This window comes from Toxorhynchites rutilus, chromosome 2, assembly GCF_029784135.1.
Source record: "Toxorhynchites rutilus septentrionalis strain SRP chromosome 2, ASM2978413v1, whole genome shotgun sequence".
Lineage (NCBI taxonomy): Eukaryota > Metazoa > Arthropoda > Insecta > Diptera > Culicidae > Toxorhynchites > Toxorhynchites rutilus.
The window spans coordinates 264,718,640-264,741,267 of record NC_073745.1 but is presented as its reverse complement, the minus strand read 5'-3'; the positions used below and the strand labels follow the sequence as shown (position 1 = coordinate 264,741,267).

Genomic DNA, 22,628 nt, shown 5'->3' with positions numbered 1-22,628 from the left:
GTATTTGTATTCCTAGTAACTTCAAGCCACCAATGTATGATTCTGTATGCATGCTATGGCGAACGCTTGTTTGGCGCTTGGTTCACGTTGTACGAACGATGCCTAGAGGTGCGATTGCTTTGATGCAATACTAAATAACATGTAGCATGATATTTTATACTTGCAAGTGTTGTCATTGTTGTTGTTTCCATTCGGTGCCAAAGATATATTGATGTAGTTATGAGATGTGGAATAATGGTGCTGGTGTAACATGTATATAATCGACTGTAGCCGAGTCTATGTCAATTGGGAAAAAGGCCACCGGAATAGCGTTCGAGGTAAATTTTCAATGCATTGACATGAAATAAATTGCGACATACGATCAGCTAGTGTATTGTTTTGCGAGGGCAATAATGAATCATCAATCAATTATCGCCAACTGATTCTACAATGAAAAACCATTTCAAAGATTATTCTACTAAGCAGTTGTTTCGAAAATTTCACAGCATAATAGAATAATATCGGAAGGTATAAACAAGCGACTTATATGAAATAACAGCGTAGTTCTACGTCAACAATGCGGTCGTATCTTGGACACAACCTCCTAAAATTTTTTAATTTGTAGGTTTATCATTTCGGATATTTTTTCGCTAATATGTAAAAATGTCATAAATAACTCTTTAGTAGAATTATTTCGAGAAGCAACGATTCTCTCTTGCGTTGGTGAGAACAATACACTAATTTGTCATATGTAGCCATTTGTTTCTTTATATCAATACAGGCATTGCACTGAGTATTCAACGAGAGGCATCTACCGTGCATCGCCATTCAACAAGCAACAGACACGCGTCTAACAGATGCACATAGTTGCAGCTGTAAAAATGAAACATCGCAAGAATGACCGTTTATGAAAATTCGTTTTTCGACTCTCGGTCAAACACTTCAACAAAGCTACGAGCTTGTTGCGTCAAAAAAGAGCCGTTGCACACGAGAACAAATACGAATGGCAACTAAAAGTATCGAAGGAGTGCTATTTGTTGCACAAAAAGATTTTCGGGCGCAAAAAGATTCTGAGAATTTTCCTCAGAGGAGATGCAATATTTATACTTATAATATGAATGCAGCAGCGCTCCCATCTGTATGTTTATCAGTAGTGGAACAAATTCCAAGCAAGTAGCACGTTTAAGAACATTATATACGGCAGTAGTTTTTGGAGTATATAGAAGTTATATCTTGTCTTAGCTGATCGTTATAGGGGTACATCACGGTATATCGGAAGTAAATTGACAATCTACTGACTCAAAATCTAATGAAAATAATTGATTGTATTATGAATGCATAATACCCAACGACAGTCGTGTTCTCATTGAAATAAGGCATCGTGCACAAATTACGTAACGCTAAAAATCCGGATTTTGGACCCCCTCCCCCCCTACGTAACGCAGTTTCCTATCTCTAATACACAGAAAGTAACGCAACCTCGACCCCCTCCCCCCCTAATCGCGTTACATAATTTGTGCACGACGCCTAACTAATCTATTTCGGAACATTTCACCAAGTATGAAAAAAATATATGAACTCCGGATCTAAGAATATTGCCTTACCCAGATTTTCTACATAATGAAACATAAACACGTTCTATACTTCTAGAAATTTGACTATGTCAAGGTTTTGGATTTCTGTAACTTCAAGCGTAATAGATGAAACGTAAACTGTCCTTTTGGGGAAAGTTTGTCCACGGTTATTGAGAATATATCGTCCCCAATTGAACAGAAATTTTTGCGTCCTTTTAATATGGGAACCCCGTATGATAAATGGTCGGGGTTCTGCCAAAACGAACCAAGCGCCATTTTTTTCAAAATTAAGTTACTTACACCATTGGATGCAGAAAATAATAATCTATCGACTGTAAAATGACCATGTCATTCGGATAACTGAGAACAGCTCCAAAACAAAAATTATGTGTAGCAGACTGTAAAAAAAGTTGATGGGTCTGAGCCTAGGGGCACGGACGGGATCTTGACATAAGACTGTGATTGTGTGTAGTAATAGCATTTAAATTGAGTTTTTCATTGTTCGAAATCTGTATTTTTTTCTCTTTTGATACATCAAATGGATGCCCTGGAAAAACCGTTTTCTGTATGTACTTGTATCCTTTAAACGGATTAGATGACGTAACGTGGTAGAATTTGGTACCGCATTTTGTTCAAAAATGTACACAAAAATACCATTAAAGCCATTACTACCATTTTCTTCTGTTTATTCAATCATGCATAAGAAGACAAAGAGTCATCATGTATAATTTTTAAACACAAGTCTAAATAGTTACACAATAGTTAAACACAAGTAGAAATAGCCCTATATAAATATAAGCCTGAGTCAAATCAATATATGACTACAAAAATATATTATAGATAAAACTAGCATTATCTCTGTTCGCGACCGACAGCGCGAAAGAGGAGCAAGTGTTCGCTATTTTCAAATTCCATGTCCACCCCTATCCTTTTTCCCATCCAAACCTCTTCCTCCTTTCCGAAATGCAGTGTGTGGTGCATAATACAACTACAACCAGCAGCGAAAGCCGAAATACAGCATAAAATGTAACGAACACCAATGAACAACGAACGAGAAGATCCCTACCAAATAAATATCATTCCAAATCCAACCTTTAACCGAGCAACACCGCGAATAAATTCCAATGTGTTTTTAGAAGTTTACAAAGTGTTTTTTTCCGAAGTTTTCCATTCTCCGAACAGGCCACGTACCAAATCCTGAGCTATCACCCTGGCCTCCTTCAGCCGAAGGAACCGTCATCTTCTCAATGGTGTGATCCGCCAATCTCCTTCGTTACCGCGTTGTCCGGAACATTGTTTGTAATAACTTCATAGCGCTGTAAGATTGCGACTACTCAAGCTATCATAATCTGATTTACGTGATCTATTGATATTTTAAATCAGCAGCCATTTAAATTCATTTATTGCATTTTACATAACCAAACAACAGACTCGATATTATGACATCCTGGACCACAATTACACAAACTGTTAGTAGTGAGACCTACACGATAAAAACATGAATTGAGCACAAAATGATTGGATAATATACAAAATAATATAAAATTAATGCCTATTATCGGTAAATCGAAAATAATTCATTCTACGCATCAACTCAAATTATGAGCTAAGGCCCGAATTTAGGCAAAAAGATTGCTCGTTGCGTCGGGGAGGAAGCGAGTGGATAGTGCAATCGAAGGAAAAACACATTTTTTTTTTACTATTTTTACTGTTCATGTTTCAAGCAAAATAACCATTTTGAGTAATATGCGTTTGAAAACTCTTAATAAATCGTTACACTTTTCGTAGAGTGATCCCCATATATAGAAATCAAAGACATAGTCCTAGGTCAAAACGAAATTGCATTCAACCATAAACGAACCATAAACCCACAAGATGGCATCGGACGATAGTGATCGTATTCTCCAAGAAGGCAGATCTGACTGTCCGACAGATTTTGGTGAATCAAAAATTTAATTTAATATTAAAAACTCTTATATCTCAAAACACTACCCTTTCGACACCTTTTTGTATAAAACTCACCAAAATGGAGATATGAATTTTTGAAAATTTATGAAATTTCAATACTTTGTGAAATTGAAATATTCAATAGTTTCAAATGGTTGTCACAAAGATGACAATTTGATAATATGGTACACCCATACCTCGCTTTACGGCATACGGCGTTCCACGAAATTTGGCCGCAAAGCGAAAAGCCGTATAAGGAATTAATTATTCTAATACACATTCATGCAAATTCAATCAGATCGGTTTCAAATTTGTTAAATTTGTAACATGGTTTATCATTCAAAATGCATTTTATATTTTTAGTTTATTTTATTTGAATTAAAATTATTTATTTAATTTGAATTAAAAATTAAATTCGTTTAAATTTATTTCATTCAAATCTAAAATACATACATAACATAAACATAAAACATACATAACATATAATACAACATACATACACAAAAACCAACAATAATCTATGAACAAAAATGAAACAACTTCATGTTACATAGAATATTAGTATTTACACATACCCAATGTTTTTGTTGCTTAAGTTATTGTCTCGCGAATATTTTTTCACTTCTGTGCAAAATGAATTTTTGAACCAATCCTCAAAAGTTTTACCCATACATTTTAGGCCGTAAATCCAAAAAGGTGCCATAATTGAAGAGGGACGTTATAGCGAAATGCCGTATAAAGAGCGGCTGTATAGCGAGGTATGGGTGTAATTTTTTTCTATTTTTTTTTAGCGCTAGATCTAATGTGTTATGTAATGTAGCAACTGCCAAATATTATGTTAATAGTTATAGTAATATGTAGTAGTATATAGTTATAGTAATGATATTATGGGCCCTATTATAGAAATCGAGGCGATAAGAATTTTGCTCGTTAGCTCTATTTTACTATTACAGAAATCGAGCAATTCGATAGCACCGAGCGAGTGATAGCTATCGATGCAAGTGTCAGAAATTTTCGAGTTGTTTGGTTCGCTTTTTGCATATCTTCAGAGAATTATTTTGTTTTGGTTTGCGTCCCTGATACTTTCCTTTGGGAAACATTTCAGAAACGCTTAAATATATGCAATTTTCAACACATGTTCGTTTGTTTTGATCAGTATTTGTTTTACGGTGCTACCAGAATAGTCTATACAAGGTAAGTGTTCAATCCATCATTATTTATATTAATCATGTTGTAAATTACAATGCAGAATTTACTTCCAGCGCATATTTCAGTGGCTGAAAATGAGTGGACAGACGAATCACCACCAGTACGACTCGTTGAACCAATGAAAGCGAATGTAAACATTGCTCGAGTTTTTTTTGGAGGCAGTTCAAATAGAATCCCTGTTAAGGAAAAGTGGGAGGAATTCAGTGAGGAGATTGATGCACTGAGACCATCAATGTGTCTTGGTTCAGAATAGCAGAAAGTAAATATTTCTTCTACGATACTTATAACTTCATAAGTAAATTTTATCATATTCTTTGAATTATTATCAACCGTAATTCCTACTTAAAAATTGCTTATTCCTGCTAGCGTACATTAGTACGTGTTACTTTTGTCAGTAATTTTCTCTTTTATTGTTATACTATACCAAACTTTCTATACCATATGCTAAAGCTGAAATGTCTTGCAAAACAATAATGATTTTTTTTAAATTACAGATTTGGATTGACATGAGGTGAAAGGTAAAGAAAACACTAGCACACAACAAGCGAAAATTTAGGGCGACAGGTGGTGGCCCAATAAAATAAAGCTATTGACGCCGCTACAACGAGAAATCGACGCTAAAAGAAAATTACATGTAAAAAAATTGTTTTGCTAAAAAAAGTGGAATTCATGCGTGACTGCTTACGGAATTCCATCGACTGCAGTTGTGAAAATACATGAAAAAGTTCATTTTATAATAATGATATTTTGACGTAGAACTACGTCTTTCATTAAGGGTGCCAAATCAGAAAACAGGTCACGTTTTTTATGAAATAAAGTTAACGTTAATAACTATTTTTGTCGCGAACGGATTTTGACGATTTGCATACTAAACGAATCGGAAATTCCGTAAGATTTGTTTAATATGCCATACATTAGATTCCCTCTGGTTTGCAGATGGTTAAAATTCCTGAAAACTTTAAGCGTTTTCATTTTCCCATACATTTGTTCTGTCCATTTGTGTGCTTTCCCGAACAGAGCTGTCAATAACGAGCAACTTATCGACGAGCAACGAAGGGGAAATCGTAGTATATAAAGTCACCGTGAACAAAGGAAAAGAAGAAGAATGAAGGGGAATACTTGCCTAGAGTATAAACAGTGGATCTCGCTGAGGCAAACTTTCATTCGGCATCGGACTGTTGAGCAATCCAGTTCACTTTGCTTTCGCTGCGCTTCGATCTAAGATTGGACCCCACCAGTGGTAATCCAAATTGGATATCGTCGTGTGGTTTTTCAGTTCGTTTTTGACGTTATTGACGTAGGACTACGTCTAACCGGAAGATATAGGGGGTGAAATGGAAATCTAGGCACTGAACAAGTAGGAAAAATGCAAGATTTGGAACGCTTATAACTCGAGCATTTCTCAATAGATCGCAAAGGTTTTTGCATCAATTGATAGGAAATATATCTACCCATCTATCATAACGAATAACATTTCATTTTTCTTGAGATAAACAATTGAATAATTGTCAAATATCAAGCATTGTCAAAATGCACTATGTGCCCATTTTTGATTGGTCCATTTTGTGCTCCTCATATCGTACCGACCAAAACGGGCAACCAGAGCAGCAGCGAAATAGAATGAAGCACGATTGGAAAGGAAAAAGAAAAAATGAACGAAACATTGGTCGCAGTCTCACACATGCGTAATTCTCGAGCCAGCCAGTCAGCTTAAAAATCCCCGCTCCGCTGCCGTAACGATCATTCTTTGTGTGGACACCGACTGGACAACATCGTTGCTGGACGAGCTGGACGGCGAGGGATCGAGTGCCTTTCTCAAGGCAAGAGGGCGGAGGTGGTAGCGCTGGAGTAGAGTAGAGTAGAGTTTTCAAAGGGCCTTTCTCAAGGCTAGAGACGAATGAACTGCAAAAGTTTAAAGTCTCTGTAATACAATACCTTCCTTCCTTCCGTAACGATCATTCTCATTCAAACCGTACACCACATCGGTTCGCATCACAACACATCAACAAACCAACCCAAGCAGCCATGTCTGGACATGGTAAAGGAGGAAAAGTGAAGGGAAAGGCAAAATCCCGCTCGAACCGTGTTGATCTGGAGTTCCCCGCAAGGGTAGCTAGGCCGAGCGCGTTAGTACCAGTGCACCAGTCCACCTAGCCGGCGTTATATAGTTTCGGCCGCCGAAGTGATCGAGTTAGCTGGCAAAGCTGCTCGCGACGATAAGAAAACCCGCATTCGGAACAGAACACATTCGGTTCGGTGGACATCAAGACAACAGGCAGTTGCAGCGAGTGGCGAGTGGCAAACGCAATCGCAAAACGGCATCAGGTAGCAGAAGAAAAAAGTTTGTTCTTTATACAAACTGCTTTGGTGGCAAATCCAGAACAAGGCGGCATCGAGGGCGTTCGAAATGGTTTTCTTCAATACCACGAGTACTAAGTTTTCTAAATTGGAACCATTCCATAAAACAAGGCGCTTTTCAGGGCCATTAAACCTTCCAAAAAAGAGTTTACGAAATACAGTTCAATGCTTTCTAAAACATTATCCAAAATAATAATAAAACACAAATTGATTTTTTCATAATTTGTTTGCCAAGATATGATGAGTATGTGAATTTGGCAGTTGTTCTGAGCTTATTGATTTTCACCAATTCTTAAATTACGCTAGAGTATAAAACACGCGGACCCCAAAAAAATATCTCAAAAAAATATCGGCAAGGCAACAATTAGTTTCAGTGAGTGGCAAAGTCGCATTAAATGTAATTTACTGAACAATATGTCACAAGCTGGATGGGAAGAAATTTTCCAACTGTGAAAGCTGTGGCGAGTGGCAAACGCAATAGCTAAACAGGAAGGTTTAACCGAACAAGATGGGAATATCGAGTGATAACAAAAACACAACACCAAAGGTTCTTTTGAGAACCATCAACATATTCATAAAGAGTAAACTGTAAACTAATCCATTTTTCAGGTAGATAGGTAGGAGAAGAAAATAAAACAATATATTTAAAATATATATTTAACAAAAGCTGCCCCCTTTGTATAGTCCTACGTCACTCCGGTTATGTCCCCGACATTACCCACCCGTCTTTTTTCATATCGTGTGTTTTTTCGTAAATTCTTTCGTAGTGTGTGATAAGCAAGAAGAAGAGGAAGGCAGGCTCGAGCCCTGCAAAAAACGAACGCATGGCCAGGGACAATAAGATTTCGAGGCAAGCGTCATCTAATGATGTACGCAATGTTGGTGCAGTGAAAAGCGCTCGCACTGAACCGAGCCTTCGCGAGTGTGACACCGCATAGAACAACGGCGAAGTAGGCGATTTGGGCGCGTCGGTCGAAAATGTAAACGCCGCTACCCAGACAGCATCTAGAATCAAGCTCCCCCGCTGGTGGTGAAGGCGGTCGCTCTTGACAAAGTCATCAGCGAATTCGCATCGATGGGTGTTACAGCAGAGAACAAGCTGTGTGGCATAATTCAGTCTTTTTCCAAGCTGTTAACATTGTTTGTTTTCCGTCATCATAAGGGCTTCTTTGGTGCCTTTGAGAATGCATCAATGCATTAAACTGACGTTATGGCGAAGCAGGCGTTAAGGTTGAGCGCCAAAAAAATATTAGGGGAATACCAAGCATCGTGAATGTCCTACTGGAATGTTACAAATTATTTGGGTTCGCGTGCCAATCACAAAACTGCCTTCAACTAGGATTACATTTGCGCTAATATTGATAATAATGAAGCATTGCTACTGTTTTCGAGGTTGTTATTAACAAAAAGAGTTTATTTCGCTTGTTCAGTCACCAAGAAAGTAAATGTCGTTCTGGAATTTTGTATGTGATTAGATTTCGCTTGTCAGTAGCAAAACCTCCTCCGCTAAGGGTGACAGCTGCGCTTCCTTCGAGCATGAGAAAGTAATGCAACTTTTTTCGAGGCCAGTAATATTAACATAAGCGTTTCTTTTGAGAATAGCGCAAATGATGAGAAGTGTTTATATTCCTAGTAGTTTCAAGCCACTAATGTATGGCGACTTATATAAAATAACAGTGTAGTTCTACGTCAACAATGCGGTCGTATCTTGGACACAACCTCCTATAATCTTTTATTGTAAAACAAATTGTTCCAAGAAGTCGTTTTTATTACACATCCATGCATGCATTACACCCATTAAGCTTCATTCGTAGAGGGAATATCAGTTTTTTCCAAAACATAACCATATTAACACTTTTGGAAATATAGATATTTATAATTTTCATAGCCGATGTCTCAAAAAAAGATTTGGCATCCTTTCTATAGTGCTTTGTGAAACATTTCAAACTCGTTTCAAAATATTTCATTACTGCCACTGACATTCGAGCAGAGTAACGAATCGAGCTGTTTCCCTCGATTTCTATAATTCCAGATTTTACTCGGTGTGATAGTGATAGTGATTGTATCGAATCCTCGATTCGATTTCTATAATAGGGCCCATAATTTTGTTTTTTCATATTTCTAAAGGTTCTGAATCAGAGGTTGACGAAGATGTGTGCTTGCAGCATTAAAGAGAGTATTATGTTTGACATCTTGTTTGTTACACGTGAGCGATAAAATAGATTTGGTCCGACACAGTCAATTAGTGGGAGCCAAAACATCAAATTGAAATATCTCAAAATAATGTTTTTGGCGCATGGTTCGTTTTGGCAGAACCCCGACCAAATGTAGGGGAGCCATATGCTACAGGGGACCCCTCTGGCCACATATGTCTTACTAATTTGAACGTGGTCGGCATCGTTATAGACAAACGAAAACGCATTCCTACCTAACGGAAAAATGCAGTGCGTTCTAAGTGCAACATAGCTGACTCAGATTAATCACGATACCACTGCAGGAACGAATGTCGTCCTTTGGGTTAAAGTCCCTTAAAAACAAGAACCGAACCGAACCACGATACCACTACGAAGTCTATCCAAGTTCAAGCTTTACAACACATCAAGCCTAGTAGTTTTACCTGTTCATCTTCCTCATCATCGCTGTTGTGAATCGACTCGTAGGGGGAGTAAAAGTTCCGCTCGCTTTCCGTTCGCCGAGATATTGTCGCATTCAAGAATGGTGCCAACAGTGGTGTTTGCGCTCCTGCGGCTGGATTCGTGAGAGCTTAAATCAACATACATTCAATACCATTCGCTAAATAAAAATATCTCTTCTGTACTGCACTTACCAAAATAATAGTTTCTAGCATACTGCTCCTGAGGAAACACACGACAATCAAGGAACCATGCTTCACCCCACGCTAGTACAAAAGACACTACAATCAGCAAAACTTCGAAAACGGGCTGTGGGGTCGCTGTCCACTGGAAAGAAAACAATAACAGGTCGATTATCTTCTTACCATGTGAACATCGTTTCTGCAAACTCACATTGTATACAAACACTTTGTAGATTAAAAAAGCACACGAGCCGGTGGTAGAAAACTGAAATAAAACGAGATATTGAAAGTACACAACAAAGCAAGCGGACATGGCAAACATACCGCGATCACAAACCAGTGATTCATGTGACATAATCCGTAGAATAGTAGTAGAAATATGAACCTTAGCAAGGCTGACACAACGATGTCGAATAACGAGGTGTAGATGGTATAGTGGAGGACTTGGGTTTGCAGAGCATGCATTATGTTATCCCCCGTGATCTATGAGCAGAAATGAATCAAACAGTTACCTAACGAGTAAAGAAGGTGTGAGCCTCATACCATGACGCAGATGATCCACAGCAACGAGATGAACACCACATCGAAAGTTACGAACAGGCAAAAAAACCTCCGCACAACTGACATTCGTCCTTCATCCATGTAGCCAGCGATGAAATCTTCACTTAGCAAATTAACCGTATGGGATTGGGTGCGCGTGACTACAAAGACAAAGGAAAGTACGATTCAGAGCTCCCAAGCACAAGAAGGACACAGATGCATACGTCCAAGATTACCGTGAACCGTTGGCGAGCCACCGCCGAACCCTTGGGGATGTGGTGGTATTTGCATATACTGCTGCTGGTGCTGCTGTTGATAAGGTTGATGATACTGCAACATCGCGTGCACTGTTGATCTGATATCATCCTCAGCCATTACTATGGCGAAGAAGCGCGGGCGCTTCCTTCACCAAATGCATGTACGGATGAGTTATCGGGAATCTACAAAAAAAATTGAGAGTCGCCATGAAAATTTGCTCCGTTTTTGTAATTATCCTAGGCTAACTATAACGTGAAGTGTATTTACAGTGAATGGTATAAATCCTAGCAGACAGTATATACAGAGCGATAAATAGATCGATTCACAACAGCGAGAACATGATGTTGAACTACAACATTATATTCTAGGAATATTCCAGGAAAATCCATGAAACTATACACTTATTAAAGTTACGAGGAAACATAAACACATAGATCATAATCAATAATAAAATAATCAATAAATGATGTGATTATTGTACAATTTTCCCATTTCAATTCCATAGATTTCTACTTGAAGGTTAGTAATAGGAGCCTATACTTATTCAATTATATTGAGGGGGTTTTCTAGTGTAGAGACACGAATTTCGGGCTTTTTATCGAGTTCCATAAAAATAAAACAAAGAATATATTTACTATCCATTATATCATTATTTGCTCATCTTTCTTTTAACAATAAAATAAAAATTTAACGGAGAAAAAAATCGAACAGATTCTGAACCAGTAATGATGCCGCTATCGCATGAATCTCGGACAAGCCAAAAACATCTTTTTTGACTCATTGATGTTTCCCGATTTTTTAAAAATAGTGAAATTTAAAAAAAATCATTTTTCAGAGGTTCATGCGATAGAGAGATGCCTGCAGATTATATCCATATAAATTCGACATGAATCGGTTCAGTAGAACTTGAGATATCGTGTACGCCAGTTTGAAAAAAAAACTAGTTTCGAGAATTACCGCGAATTTAAGAATAATAGGATAAAAGGATTTTCGATAAGTCCTTTCATAGAGTATATTTTTGAATGCCTAAACTACAGAAATATGAAGGAAAAAATTTTGGATTTTTTTCAAATTTCTAGACTAGAATACTCCCTTAAGTTGGGAGCTGTTCCACCGCAAATGACGATTTTTTTTCATAAATTTTATTTTTATATTTTTTAATTTGGCTCAAATTTTGCAGACGCATTCTTTATGACCAAAACGGACAATTTGCATAATCGGTTTTCCATTTGGTTCTAGCCCTACTTTTGAGAAGGGCCTAAACTAAAGTGACCAGATGGTCAAAGGTCCAACGCGGGACACAAAAAACGAAACGTTATGTATATACGTTATGTGAAAATAAATAGTTTAGCGAGTCTCATTTATTCGTGAAACACTTGTCCATGTGTCCTCGCAATTAAATCTGATCTGTATTATTTCTTTCTAAGTATCGTCATTCATTTGTAATTTTTCGGTGGCTTAGATTTTGTTTACGCCTGAAAATCACTGGCTCAGTTATAGCATTAAAGCCTGGCAAACACGATTCAAATTCAACAATTATCTTCAAATTACCGAATGGAATGCTCGAAAATTTCAATCTTTTTTTCATCCAATTTAGTGTTAACGTATGCATTAAAAAAATGGACTTTTTTCGGATGGCCATGACAAAAAATTATTTAATGGAACAAATTTTCCTTGAATATTACGTTTATTAATTCAAGGCTGTTGATAAGCAGCAGCACTGTCAAGCAACTTCAAGATTTTTTCATACTATCAGCTTCAACCCACAGCAAAGGAGTTGGACATCCTGAGACACTTTATGTTCGCCGGACATAGCCGATCTGGTATTTACAACATCCTCTCCCTGTCGCTCCTTAAGCCGGGAGATCGGAACAACCGGCCACACGGTGAAGGAGAATTTGGCCAAAATGGACATTTTTATGCGGAAGCGTCAGACGAGACCGGTAGTATCTGAGCAGCAGGCAATCACCCAGAAGGAGTAACTTCAGGTGCTGGTGAAAAGCTTCTTTCAGGCGAAAGAAGTGAAAAACTTCTTTTCGTGCTCATAATGGAAGACGAGACGTGCTTGATGCTAGAATTCAACGAATGGCCGGGGACCGGGTACTTTACGTTGTCCAGGTAAGCGATGACGTCGAATATATCATCCACATCAAGTTCTCGAAGAAGGTCCTTCTCTGACAGACGAGAAGGGAATGTCCAAGCCGCTCTTCTTCCGAGTCATATGGTGAACAGGGAACAAGTACGAAGTGGGGATCAGCCCATTATGCCAAAAGATCACTGGAAAATGGATAATGGATCGGCTGGAGATAAACATTGTCACGTAGACCGTCAACCTTCCCAACACACCCCAGCTGCGGCCTATAGAAAACTTTTAAGCGAATGGTCAAATGGAGAGATAGCTGACTACCAAAGCCATGGAAAGGCAAAAGAACATATCGACATACATCTTTTCATCAGCCATGATTGAGGTTCCGGCCTACATTTGCTTCATTTGCGATACTTTATCAAACAACCCTACCTCTTCCTGTCCAGCATACACTAGTTCTTCCGGCTTATTTAACACGTTAAGCCCTGACCGAGTTAGAGGACCAAAGATGAACTTTTCGTTTGACTCACGTTGGTCCCTGCGGATCAATAGGGGACTTTTATAAAAATCATTATAAATCTTTATAAAAATCTTAAAAATAAAATCAAATCCTTATAAAAATCTATTTTCCGATTTTGTTGCTGTCGTTTCCTTTTGACACTCTCTAAACAAAAAGTCCACTGTCGGTACGATGAAACCAGCTCAACGTATTAATCGTTGAATGCATTGGAAGCGCTCTTAAACAGTCTGACAAATGAAAGTTTTATTTTGAGGTTCATCCATCTAAGAAACTCAATATGATCAAATTGTAATACTGAAATATATTGATATCGCGGGACATTTTCGTTCCTTTTGCCTAATGCGGGACGTAATCCTACGCGGGACATTTTGTTGGAATGCGGGTCTGTCCCGCGTAACGCGGGACGTCTGGTCAGTTTAGCCTAAACAAAAATTGCTTGATAATTGACAAATTGTTAAAATCCATTGCTAGAGTTTTTCGCCAATAAGAACCAAGACCTCTATGATAGAGACATTATGAACCTACCTTTGAAATGGCAACAACTTTTACAACGAAACGGTGTATATTTGACCAAAATCGGCAATCCGAAGCACATAAAAATAGTTTAGAATTTCACCCAAAAATAATGATTACTTTTTCCCCAACCTAAAATGACTATAAAACATATGGGAATACCATTTTTATTCATTTTTCGTCAGTCTTCCAAAAAAATTTCCGAATTTTCTCACCGTAACCTTGTTTTATGGGCAGAGATGAACACAACAATATAAAGACAGCTCAAATCGGACGATCCGTTCTTGATTCATTTTTATTTATATACAGGGTTTTCCAACTTTAAATTCCGAAAGTAAATTGAAATAAAACACACTTAGAATTCGAATTTCGATGAAACTTTTATTCCAAATTAAAGTTTGGTTTATGCCATTATGTGTGAAATACAACATCATTCAAATGTCCACCTAGGGCTTCCTCGCACACCTTGATCCGGAACAGGTAATTTTCGATGACTTTTCGGCACATATGGGGCGGTATCTCGGTCATAACTTCACGAATGTTGTCTTTCAAATGTTCGAGAGTTTGCGGAGAGTTGGCATAGACACGGTCTTTCGCATAACCCCACAAAAAAAAGTCTAGCGGGTTCAAATCGCATGATCTGGGCGGCCAATTGGCATCACCAAAACGCGAAATTATGCGTCCCTCAAATTTCGTTCGCAATATGGCCATGTTCGGTCGTGTTGTGTAACACGTGGTGCCGTCCTGCTGAAACCACATTTCATCCGTATCCATATCTTCAATTTGTGGCAAAAAAAAATCGGTTAACATGCGGCCATAGCGCTCACCATTTACAGTTACCGTCTCGCCGTCCTCATTTTCAAAGAAATACGGTCCGATGACTCCACCAGACCATAATGCGCACCAAACAGTGACTTTTGGCGGATGCAATGGCCTCTCAACAATCACGTGTGGATTTTCTGAGCCCCATATACGGAAATTTTGGGTGTTCACATAGCCACCGAGCTTGAAATGTGCCTCATCGCTGAAGAAAATTTGATGCGAAAATTCAGGTTTTTGCTGCTGTTGTTCGTTCACCCAACGACGTATGCCGGACGCATTCCATGGTCACCACGCTCTAATTTTTGTACCAGTTGGACTTTATATGGATGTAGGTGCAAGTCCAAATGCAAAATTCGCCACAATGATGTGTTTGACAAGCCCAATTGCTGAGCACGCCGTGGAATCGAAACATTCGGGTCATCCTCCACACTGGCAGCAACAGCAGCAATATTTTCGGCCGAACGCACATTACGATGATGCACAGGTTTCACAATATCCGCTACGGATCCAGTTTGTTCGAATTTACGCGATTGTGTGCTCTGTAGGCCGTCCATGACGACCAAAATCCGACCGTAATGCTCGAAAAACATTTACCGGTTTTTTATCATTTTTATAGTATAATTTAACAAAATTAACACGTTGTGTGATGCTAAAACGATCCATATTGTAAAATGGCAGACATTCAACTAACGATATGACGCTTTGATTAACAGCTATGTCAAACGGTTGTCAGCGCAGGGCTGTATACTTTCGGAAGCCCTAAATGGAAAACCCTGTACTAGCTGACTCGACAATCTCCGTCTCGCCAAAAATTGATTTTTTTATATGAATTCTTTCTAACATTCACGTTCTAACACTAAGCGAACGTTCGAGGTTTCAATCGCAGAACCCTTCATTGATCCTTTAATTGGCCTTTTAAAATTCCCGTCTGCTATAAATTTTCTAGCTCTTCTACCAGAACTCGTCATTATAACATAAATTTATTTTCAACCACAATTGTCGCTCAAGATTCTCGATTCACTTGCAAATAACATGTTTCTCAGTTTCATGGAATACATGTTTGATATAGAAAAGTAAATTTTCGTTCATAATTTTTTTTTAAAGAGCGTTATTCCACCTGAGGATTGCCATTTTCGCTTCACACCAACTAAACAGCCTTACTCCGCAAACGCGAAATCTAATTGGACTAACAACGACGTCATTGTAGAAAATATGGGAATTTTTTTTTGAACTCTCTCGCTTTTCAAAAAACTCAATTTAAAAAAAAACTTTGATCTAGGGGCAGTGACGAATACAACAAAATAAAGATGGCTCAAGTCGGATTATTTCTTTCTCGGTTTCACGCTTAGGAACCATTCGAGCTTCCATTTTTATCCATAAAGATATACGAGGGCAGTCCGATAAGTGCTTAGCGTTCAAAACACAAAACAAAATTTTTGAAAAAGTGGCGATTTTATCACGATACACTTGACCCAACGATGCTCCAAGCCCTTTGTGCTGTGAAGGCCTTCGTGTTACTATTTGGAAATAGCGAGCAAAATAGTGCCAACACACTAAACGCTATTTTAACGTGTGAGTTATGAGAAAGCGAGAGAGAGAGAGAGAGAGAGAGAGAGAGAGAGGGGAGAGAGAGAGAGGGAGAGAGAGAGGGAGAGAGAGAGAGAGGAGAACGAATTCGTTTTGGGGTCTAATTGATTTCAGATGCCGCTGAATTACAAAGAGAGGATGGGCAGACAACGTTGGATGGGGGTCCAAATTCCCCCCATTCCCCCCAAATAAATTTTAAAATTTAATTTCGTAAATAAAAAAAACTATAGGATGCTGTTCAAGACATGACCGCATTGTTGACGTAGAACTACGTTGTAGTTTCATTCAAGTCGCTTGTTTATAACTGCGGATAATATTTCATAACGCTACAATTTTGAAATAACCAGTCTACCAGTTTGGTCGCCCTAAATTTTTGACATAGGACTACGTCTTTCATTTCTATACCGGGGTGTAAAATCAAAGTTTCGAAAACGAAATCGGTATATAAGCGAGCGCCGCTCGGAAATCCACTCAGTTCTAATTGAACAGCGATTGGAGCATGTTGTCGCTGTTGTGGTGAAGCTCTTCGTTTATTATGAAAGCGCGGATGAACGGTGCCACCAAGAGCCTGTTTGTGCACCTTAGGCCAGAAGAGAATCCATCAGGAGGAGAGTGATGCCACCCCGGGAAGAGTTCGGAGCAGCCGCCACACACACACATACACGCGCGGAATTCTTCGTTTGGATGCCATTCAGCATCGAGAAAATTCCGGAAAGTTCTAATCATTTCTGGAAAATAAACTGCCAGTTCCTCTGGGAATTTAAAAATACATTCATGTGAAAGAGTTTATTTGAATGTTTTCTATCCATGTAACACTGTGACCAAATACATTTGGTTTTGTGATTTTTCAATCAATCGCAATTAACAGTATAGCTTCTGAAGATTATTCTTCACAATCAGTAGGATATTTCCGTATCCAATATTGTATGCGCCCGCAATCGATTATTGCTCAGTCGCCGAAAGTTCCGAGCTCAGAGAGTTCATTCCCCTCTAGTTTGCCTTCCAAATTGCCATCGTAAACCACACCTTCTCTCGATTCAATCACACACAAAAAGCATACTTAAGCGATATTCTGGTGGTGAGACACATTCATTTTTCGTGAGGACATCGACAAGACAACATCGTTGCCTAACGTGCTGGAGGAGGTGGACGGCGAAGGATCGACACATACACGCGCAGAATTCTTTCCGTTTGGATGCCATTCAGCATCGAGAAAGTTCCGGAAAGATCTAATCATTTCTGGAAAATAATCTGCCAGTTCCTCTGGGAATATAAAAATACATTCATGTAAAAGAGTTTATTTGAATGTTTTCTATCCATGTAACACTGTGACCAAATATGTTTCAAGCAAGTGCTATTAACAGATGATTATCGAATTAGCATTAACCACTGGTGGGCTTCCAGTATCGAGGAAAATGTGGAAATATCTAATCGTTACTGGAAATAATCTGCCAGTTTCTCTGGGAATATAAAAATACATTCATGTGAAAGAGTTTATTTGAATGTTTTCTATCCATGTAACACTGTGACCAAATATGTTTCAATCAAGTGCTATTAACAGGTGGTTATCGAATTAGTATTAACCACTGGTGGGCTTCCAGTATCGAGGAAAATATGGAAATATCTAATGGTTGCTGGAAAATAATCTGCCAGTTCCCCTTGGAATTGAAAATTACATTCAAGCGAAAGAGTTTATTTTAATGTTTTCTATCCATAAAATATCCATATAATACATTTGGGTTTGTGATTTGTCAATCAAGTACAGTTAGCAGGTTAGCTTCTGAAGATTATTCTTCAGAACAAGGTTTTTCGTATCCTATATTGGATGCATAAAACCTTGTGCCTCCAACGTAACGCTCTCGTTTTCGAAGTCCCCCAAATATTCATTTATTCATTCATTCAGAATGGATTGAGATTCAACTTCAAACAAATTATCTCTAAATCAACGATAGTCCTACGTCACCCTTGCGGTTATGCCATAGATATAACCCACTTCCTGTTTTTTTATTGTAGAATCATTTGACGATAATTGTTTAATGATTCATTCTTGTGCTCGCAGAACAATACATGCTCGAGATAAGCGCAGCTGTCATCCTCAGTGAAGAAAGTTTTTCTACTGGCAAGCGAAAACAAATCACATACGACATTTCAGAATGCCATTTACTTTCTTGGTGACTAAATAAACGAAACAAACTCTATCAAATGCAATCCTAGTTGAACGCAGTTTTGCGACTGGCACGCGAGCCCAAATGAATTAATAACTTAATATAACTGGTGCACAACCTTAACACCTGCTTCACCATAGCATCAGTTCAATGCATTGATGACAGAAAACAAACAATGTTAACTGCTTGGAAAAAGGCTGAATATTTGCCTCAACAGAGATTCATTACCAATACCCTAGCGTAAATATTTCCCTCCCACTATCTCCCCTCCTTGTTTGTATTTACCATTACGACTGCATAATTTGCAAAACCAAACAGTAGTCAATCATAGCATTAAAAAAATTAAGCGATTGTTGCATCGATACAAGGTCAATTCACACGGGAGCAGATACAGATGAGGTTTCAGCGTAGCGAAGATGCAGTATTATTACGTACGGGTTATGAAGCACGCACGTTCGCATACAAATATCCATATATCGATGGCTTGAAGCAACTAAATATACACACACTTATCTCCGTTTTGCGCTCTTCTCAACATAAGCCCTTTCTGTTAATATTGCCAGTCTAGATTAGCTTAGCTGTCATTATTTGTGGAGAGTTTTCCTACCGTTATGCGAAACCAAATCACCGATAAAATTCCAGAACATTCATTTTCTTGGTGAGCTGACGATAGTCTAGCTTGATGATTCTCCACACAATTGTGTAGCTCAGAACCTTAATGCAATGGCATCAGTTTGATGCAATGATTGCAATGCCAGAGACATCGGCGAGTGAGTAATCTGATCGCGTCCACAGCTCAATCCGAAACGAAGACATGTGACATGTGTAAAATAAGGAAGCGATATTCACTGCTTTGAATACAGAACGATACTGAAAGTTTGCCTTCCTTCCTTGCTTGAGACGCTTGAGACGTCTCTAACCTTCAAAAAGGCCCTTGGAAAACTTTACTTTATCAATAATATTACACCTCCATCCCCATTGCCTTGAGAAAGGCATTCGATCCCTCGCTGTCCAGCTCGCCCAGCAACGATGTTGTTCAGTCGATTTCCCCACGAAGAATGAAAGTTTTCCTCAGCGAGATCCACTGTTTATACTCTAGGTAAATATTCCCCTTCGTTCTTCTTTTCTTTTGTTCACGGAGACTTTACATCGTACGATTTCCCCTTCGTTGCTCGTCGACAAGTTGCTCGTTATTGACAGTTCTGTTCGGGAAAGCACACAAATTGACAGAACAAATGTATGGGGAACGGGAATGCTTCCAATTTTCATCAATTTCAACCATATACAGACTTTGGGATTCTAATGTATAGCATATCAAACAAATCTTAGGTAATATCCGATTCGTTTGGTATGTAAATCGCCAAAATCCGTTCGCGGCAAAAATAGTTACTTTATTTCACAAAAACGTGACCTGTTTCCTGGTTTGGCACCCTCAATGAAAGACGTAGTTCTACGTCAAAAGAAAACAAAAACAAGAGGTGGGTTATATCCGTGATATGAAACTTGTGATATAACCGCAAGATGGACGTAGGACTATCTCTAGATTGGTAATCATATGTTTGAAGTTGCATCTGAATCAATTCTAAATTATGTTCTGGGGCTTTCACCCAAAAGTCCTTCGTCTCCTTATTCTCATTTAGTGAATGAATGAATATTTTAAAAGAACGCTGAATTTTTTTTCTTGTTAGTGTGTGAGTTGAAAAGTATAAATATGGAATTTTGAAGTGGGACTTCTAATAACCGGAATATAAAAAGGGTAAAATGAAAACCTAAACCAGAACATGCAGGAAAAAAATGAAAGATTTCGAATGCTTATAACTCGAACATTCCTTAATAGAACGGAAAGATGCTTGCCTCAACTGATAGCAAATGTTTCTACGCATGTTATTTTTCCCGAGATAGCAATTGAACAACTGTAAAATGTCAAGCGCTATCTAAATGCTTCAACTGCTCCTATTTACGATTCCCCCAACACAGCCATTAAAACCAAGGTGCCTTATATTACGGTAGTCCCAGGTCAGCCTTGCGCACACCCCCCTCTCCTCTCCCTTTATTTTTCTAAACAGGGATACACATAAGCTCTTCTGGACTCCTGAATAGAACCGAGGCACCATGATTATGCTCCCGTATTCGAGAACACATATTCCGTTTACCAAAAATGTAAGAGGGTGAAAAAGTACTCACAGCTCGCATGTATCTTTTTCTTCTTAAAATGCACTAATTGCAGTATTACTTGTGTCATTTTATTAGTTGTTCGTTGAGATGTCTATGCCAAATAAAGGTAATATTATATTATCAGGCACGTAGCGTAACCGGCACGGCACGTTTCATGCAAGACAAATATTATTGCGTGTGTTTCAAATGTGTATGCGTATATATAGCGGAACGGCTCGAAAAGAATATTTTGCCGGTACCGGGCACGAACTACACGGGCGACTAGCACCATACATACAAATCAAACGTCGAAGTTCGTGGTATGGGTGCGTTCGTCGCTCTTCGGTACGACATCGGTTCAATCACCAGTCGCTACGCTTGGCTCAATTTCGTCAACACGAGTTTATTCTCCCGCTCCGTCTGAGCTGCCGGTCCGTACAGAGAAAATGCTATGCCTGATAATATGAATACATCTTGTATTTGTGTGCCCGTATCAGTACGTGCCGTTTACGCTACGTGCCGTTTACGCTACGTGCTGGATAATATAAAACGGCCTTAACACGCCTCAAATGCATTCTTAGTTGCAAGCTCTAGAATACGCGTGACCACAGTGCAAGACGGAGGAAATGTCTTAATAACTCAAAACAACATCGGACTGTCGCATCAAAAATAACTTTTTGATGTTGGAGATGGATTCTGATTCAGATGGATTCGAGTTACTATAGAACGTAACCCTTTTAGCGATACTACGGCTGTATAGTGCTAAACGTTGGATTTAGTTTCTAAAATGACTAAACTAAAAAAATAATTAGACATAAAATAAACTACGGAAACCACAAACTAGTGAATATTACGACCAATATTTGTACACCTTTCACTCGTAAACATTTATACCCAGAAACGTGAGACGAAAAGCATGAAGCGATGACAAAAACATCAAATCGAATACGCAAACCAAATACTGATGACTAAGAGAGAGATATGATTATATTGCTACTAAAGTGCATAGTTACAATCGGTATAAATATTTGCAAATTTCGAAACTGAATCATGTCTAAATGAATAGAACACATATTACATCGAATAAACAACAAATATTTTGATTAATATCTGTACACAAATTTGCTTTCGTAGACAAGTAAACACGAAGAAACACATGAAAGGATGGTTTATAACAGTGATCCCGATTAAGCCAACAGAACATCGATGACTAAGGGACAAATACGACGATATTCCACGAATTTGCTACTATAGCGCTTAGCTGTTATATTTTACCGGGATCTTTCCATAACCTATGGGATGTAGCATATCTCACTGTTTATCCAACGCTCTGCACTATGCTTTCCAAGAGAGACGAAAAGTTATTCAGTTCAATGAAACTCGCTGTCAGTTAGAATCAGATGTTAGGTGTGTATGTGCGTAAATGGTTAGAGAATGTTTCACGCGTTGTTGACCAGAGTGTCCACCCTCTCCTGATATTTATATGAAAAGTACACGCGTTATAAAACTGAACAGAATGAAGACTATCAACAGCAGCAAATAGAATAAACACTTGATCGTTTTCATTGTTATCCGTAACCAATTAGTCAATTTCTTTGTCGGACGAACCAAAGTTCCCTGCTCGTTGTTATCACTATTAATCATCGAGCACTATTCCCTTCTTTCTACACCCCGAAAACCACACCTTGTTTTTTAGCACTCGTGAACTGATTGAAATTACCAATGGTTGTATGCATTACAAAACAAACGCGTAATTGCACGAAAATCGTAACAGCTTTGTCGCTAATCCGCTAATTTAGTCACTTTGGTCGTATTCCTAAACGTTACAACAAAACAAACTGCATAGCGAACTGTTTGTTATGAACTGTCATGCCACCAGGGTCGGAGTTAAAAAAAAGAGTCGCGAAGGGGATAGAAAAGAAAGTACACAAGCAATGATGCCAGTAGATTTTTTGACGTAGGACTACGTCTAACCGGAAGATATAGGGGGTGAAATGAAAATCTAGGCACTGAACAAGTAGGAAAAAATGCAAGATTTGGAACGCTTATAACTCGAGCATTTCTTAATAGATGGCAATGGTTTTGGCATCAATTGATAGGA

General features: G+C 38.5%; 1 protein-coding gene across 2 annotated transcripts in view; it reads right to left on the bottom strand.

Annotated features, from left to right (window-relative positions):
• Positions 1 to 22,390, bottom strand: part of LOC129768823 (steroidogenic acute regulatory protein-like) — a 30,314-nt gene extending 7,924 nt beyond the window's left edge. Inside the window, exons 1-7 of one of the 2 annotated variants that reach the window (XM_055770734.1) lie at positions 21,803 to 22,390; positions 10,647 to 10,862; positions 10,426 to 10,583; positions 10,207 to 10,365; positions 10,094 to 10,147; positions 9,895 to 10,027; positions 9,685 to 9,815 (exon numbers count right to left, since the gene is read on the bottom strand). In XM_055770734.1, coding sequence (XP_055626709.1) covers positions 9,685 to 9,815; positions 9,895 to 10,027; positions 10,094 to 10,147; positions 10,207 to 10,365; positions 10,426 to 10,583; positions 10,647 to 10,797 — 786 coding nt within the window. In that variant the 5' untranslated portion in view covers positions 10,798 to 10,862; positions 21,803 to 22,390. Of the gene's footprint in view, positions 1 to 9,684; positions 9,831 to 9,894; positions 10,028 to 10,093; positions 10,148 to 10,206; positions 10,366 to 10,425; positions 10,584 to 10,646; positions 10,863 to 21,802 lie in introns of both variants that reach the window. The other variant, XM_055770733.1, reaches the window with a different exon arrangement.
• Positions 22,391 to 22,628: the final 238 nt, after the last annotated feature.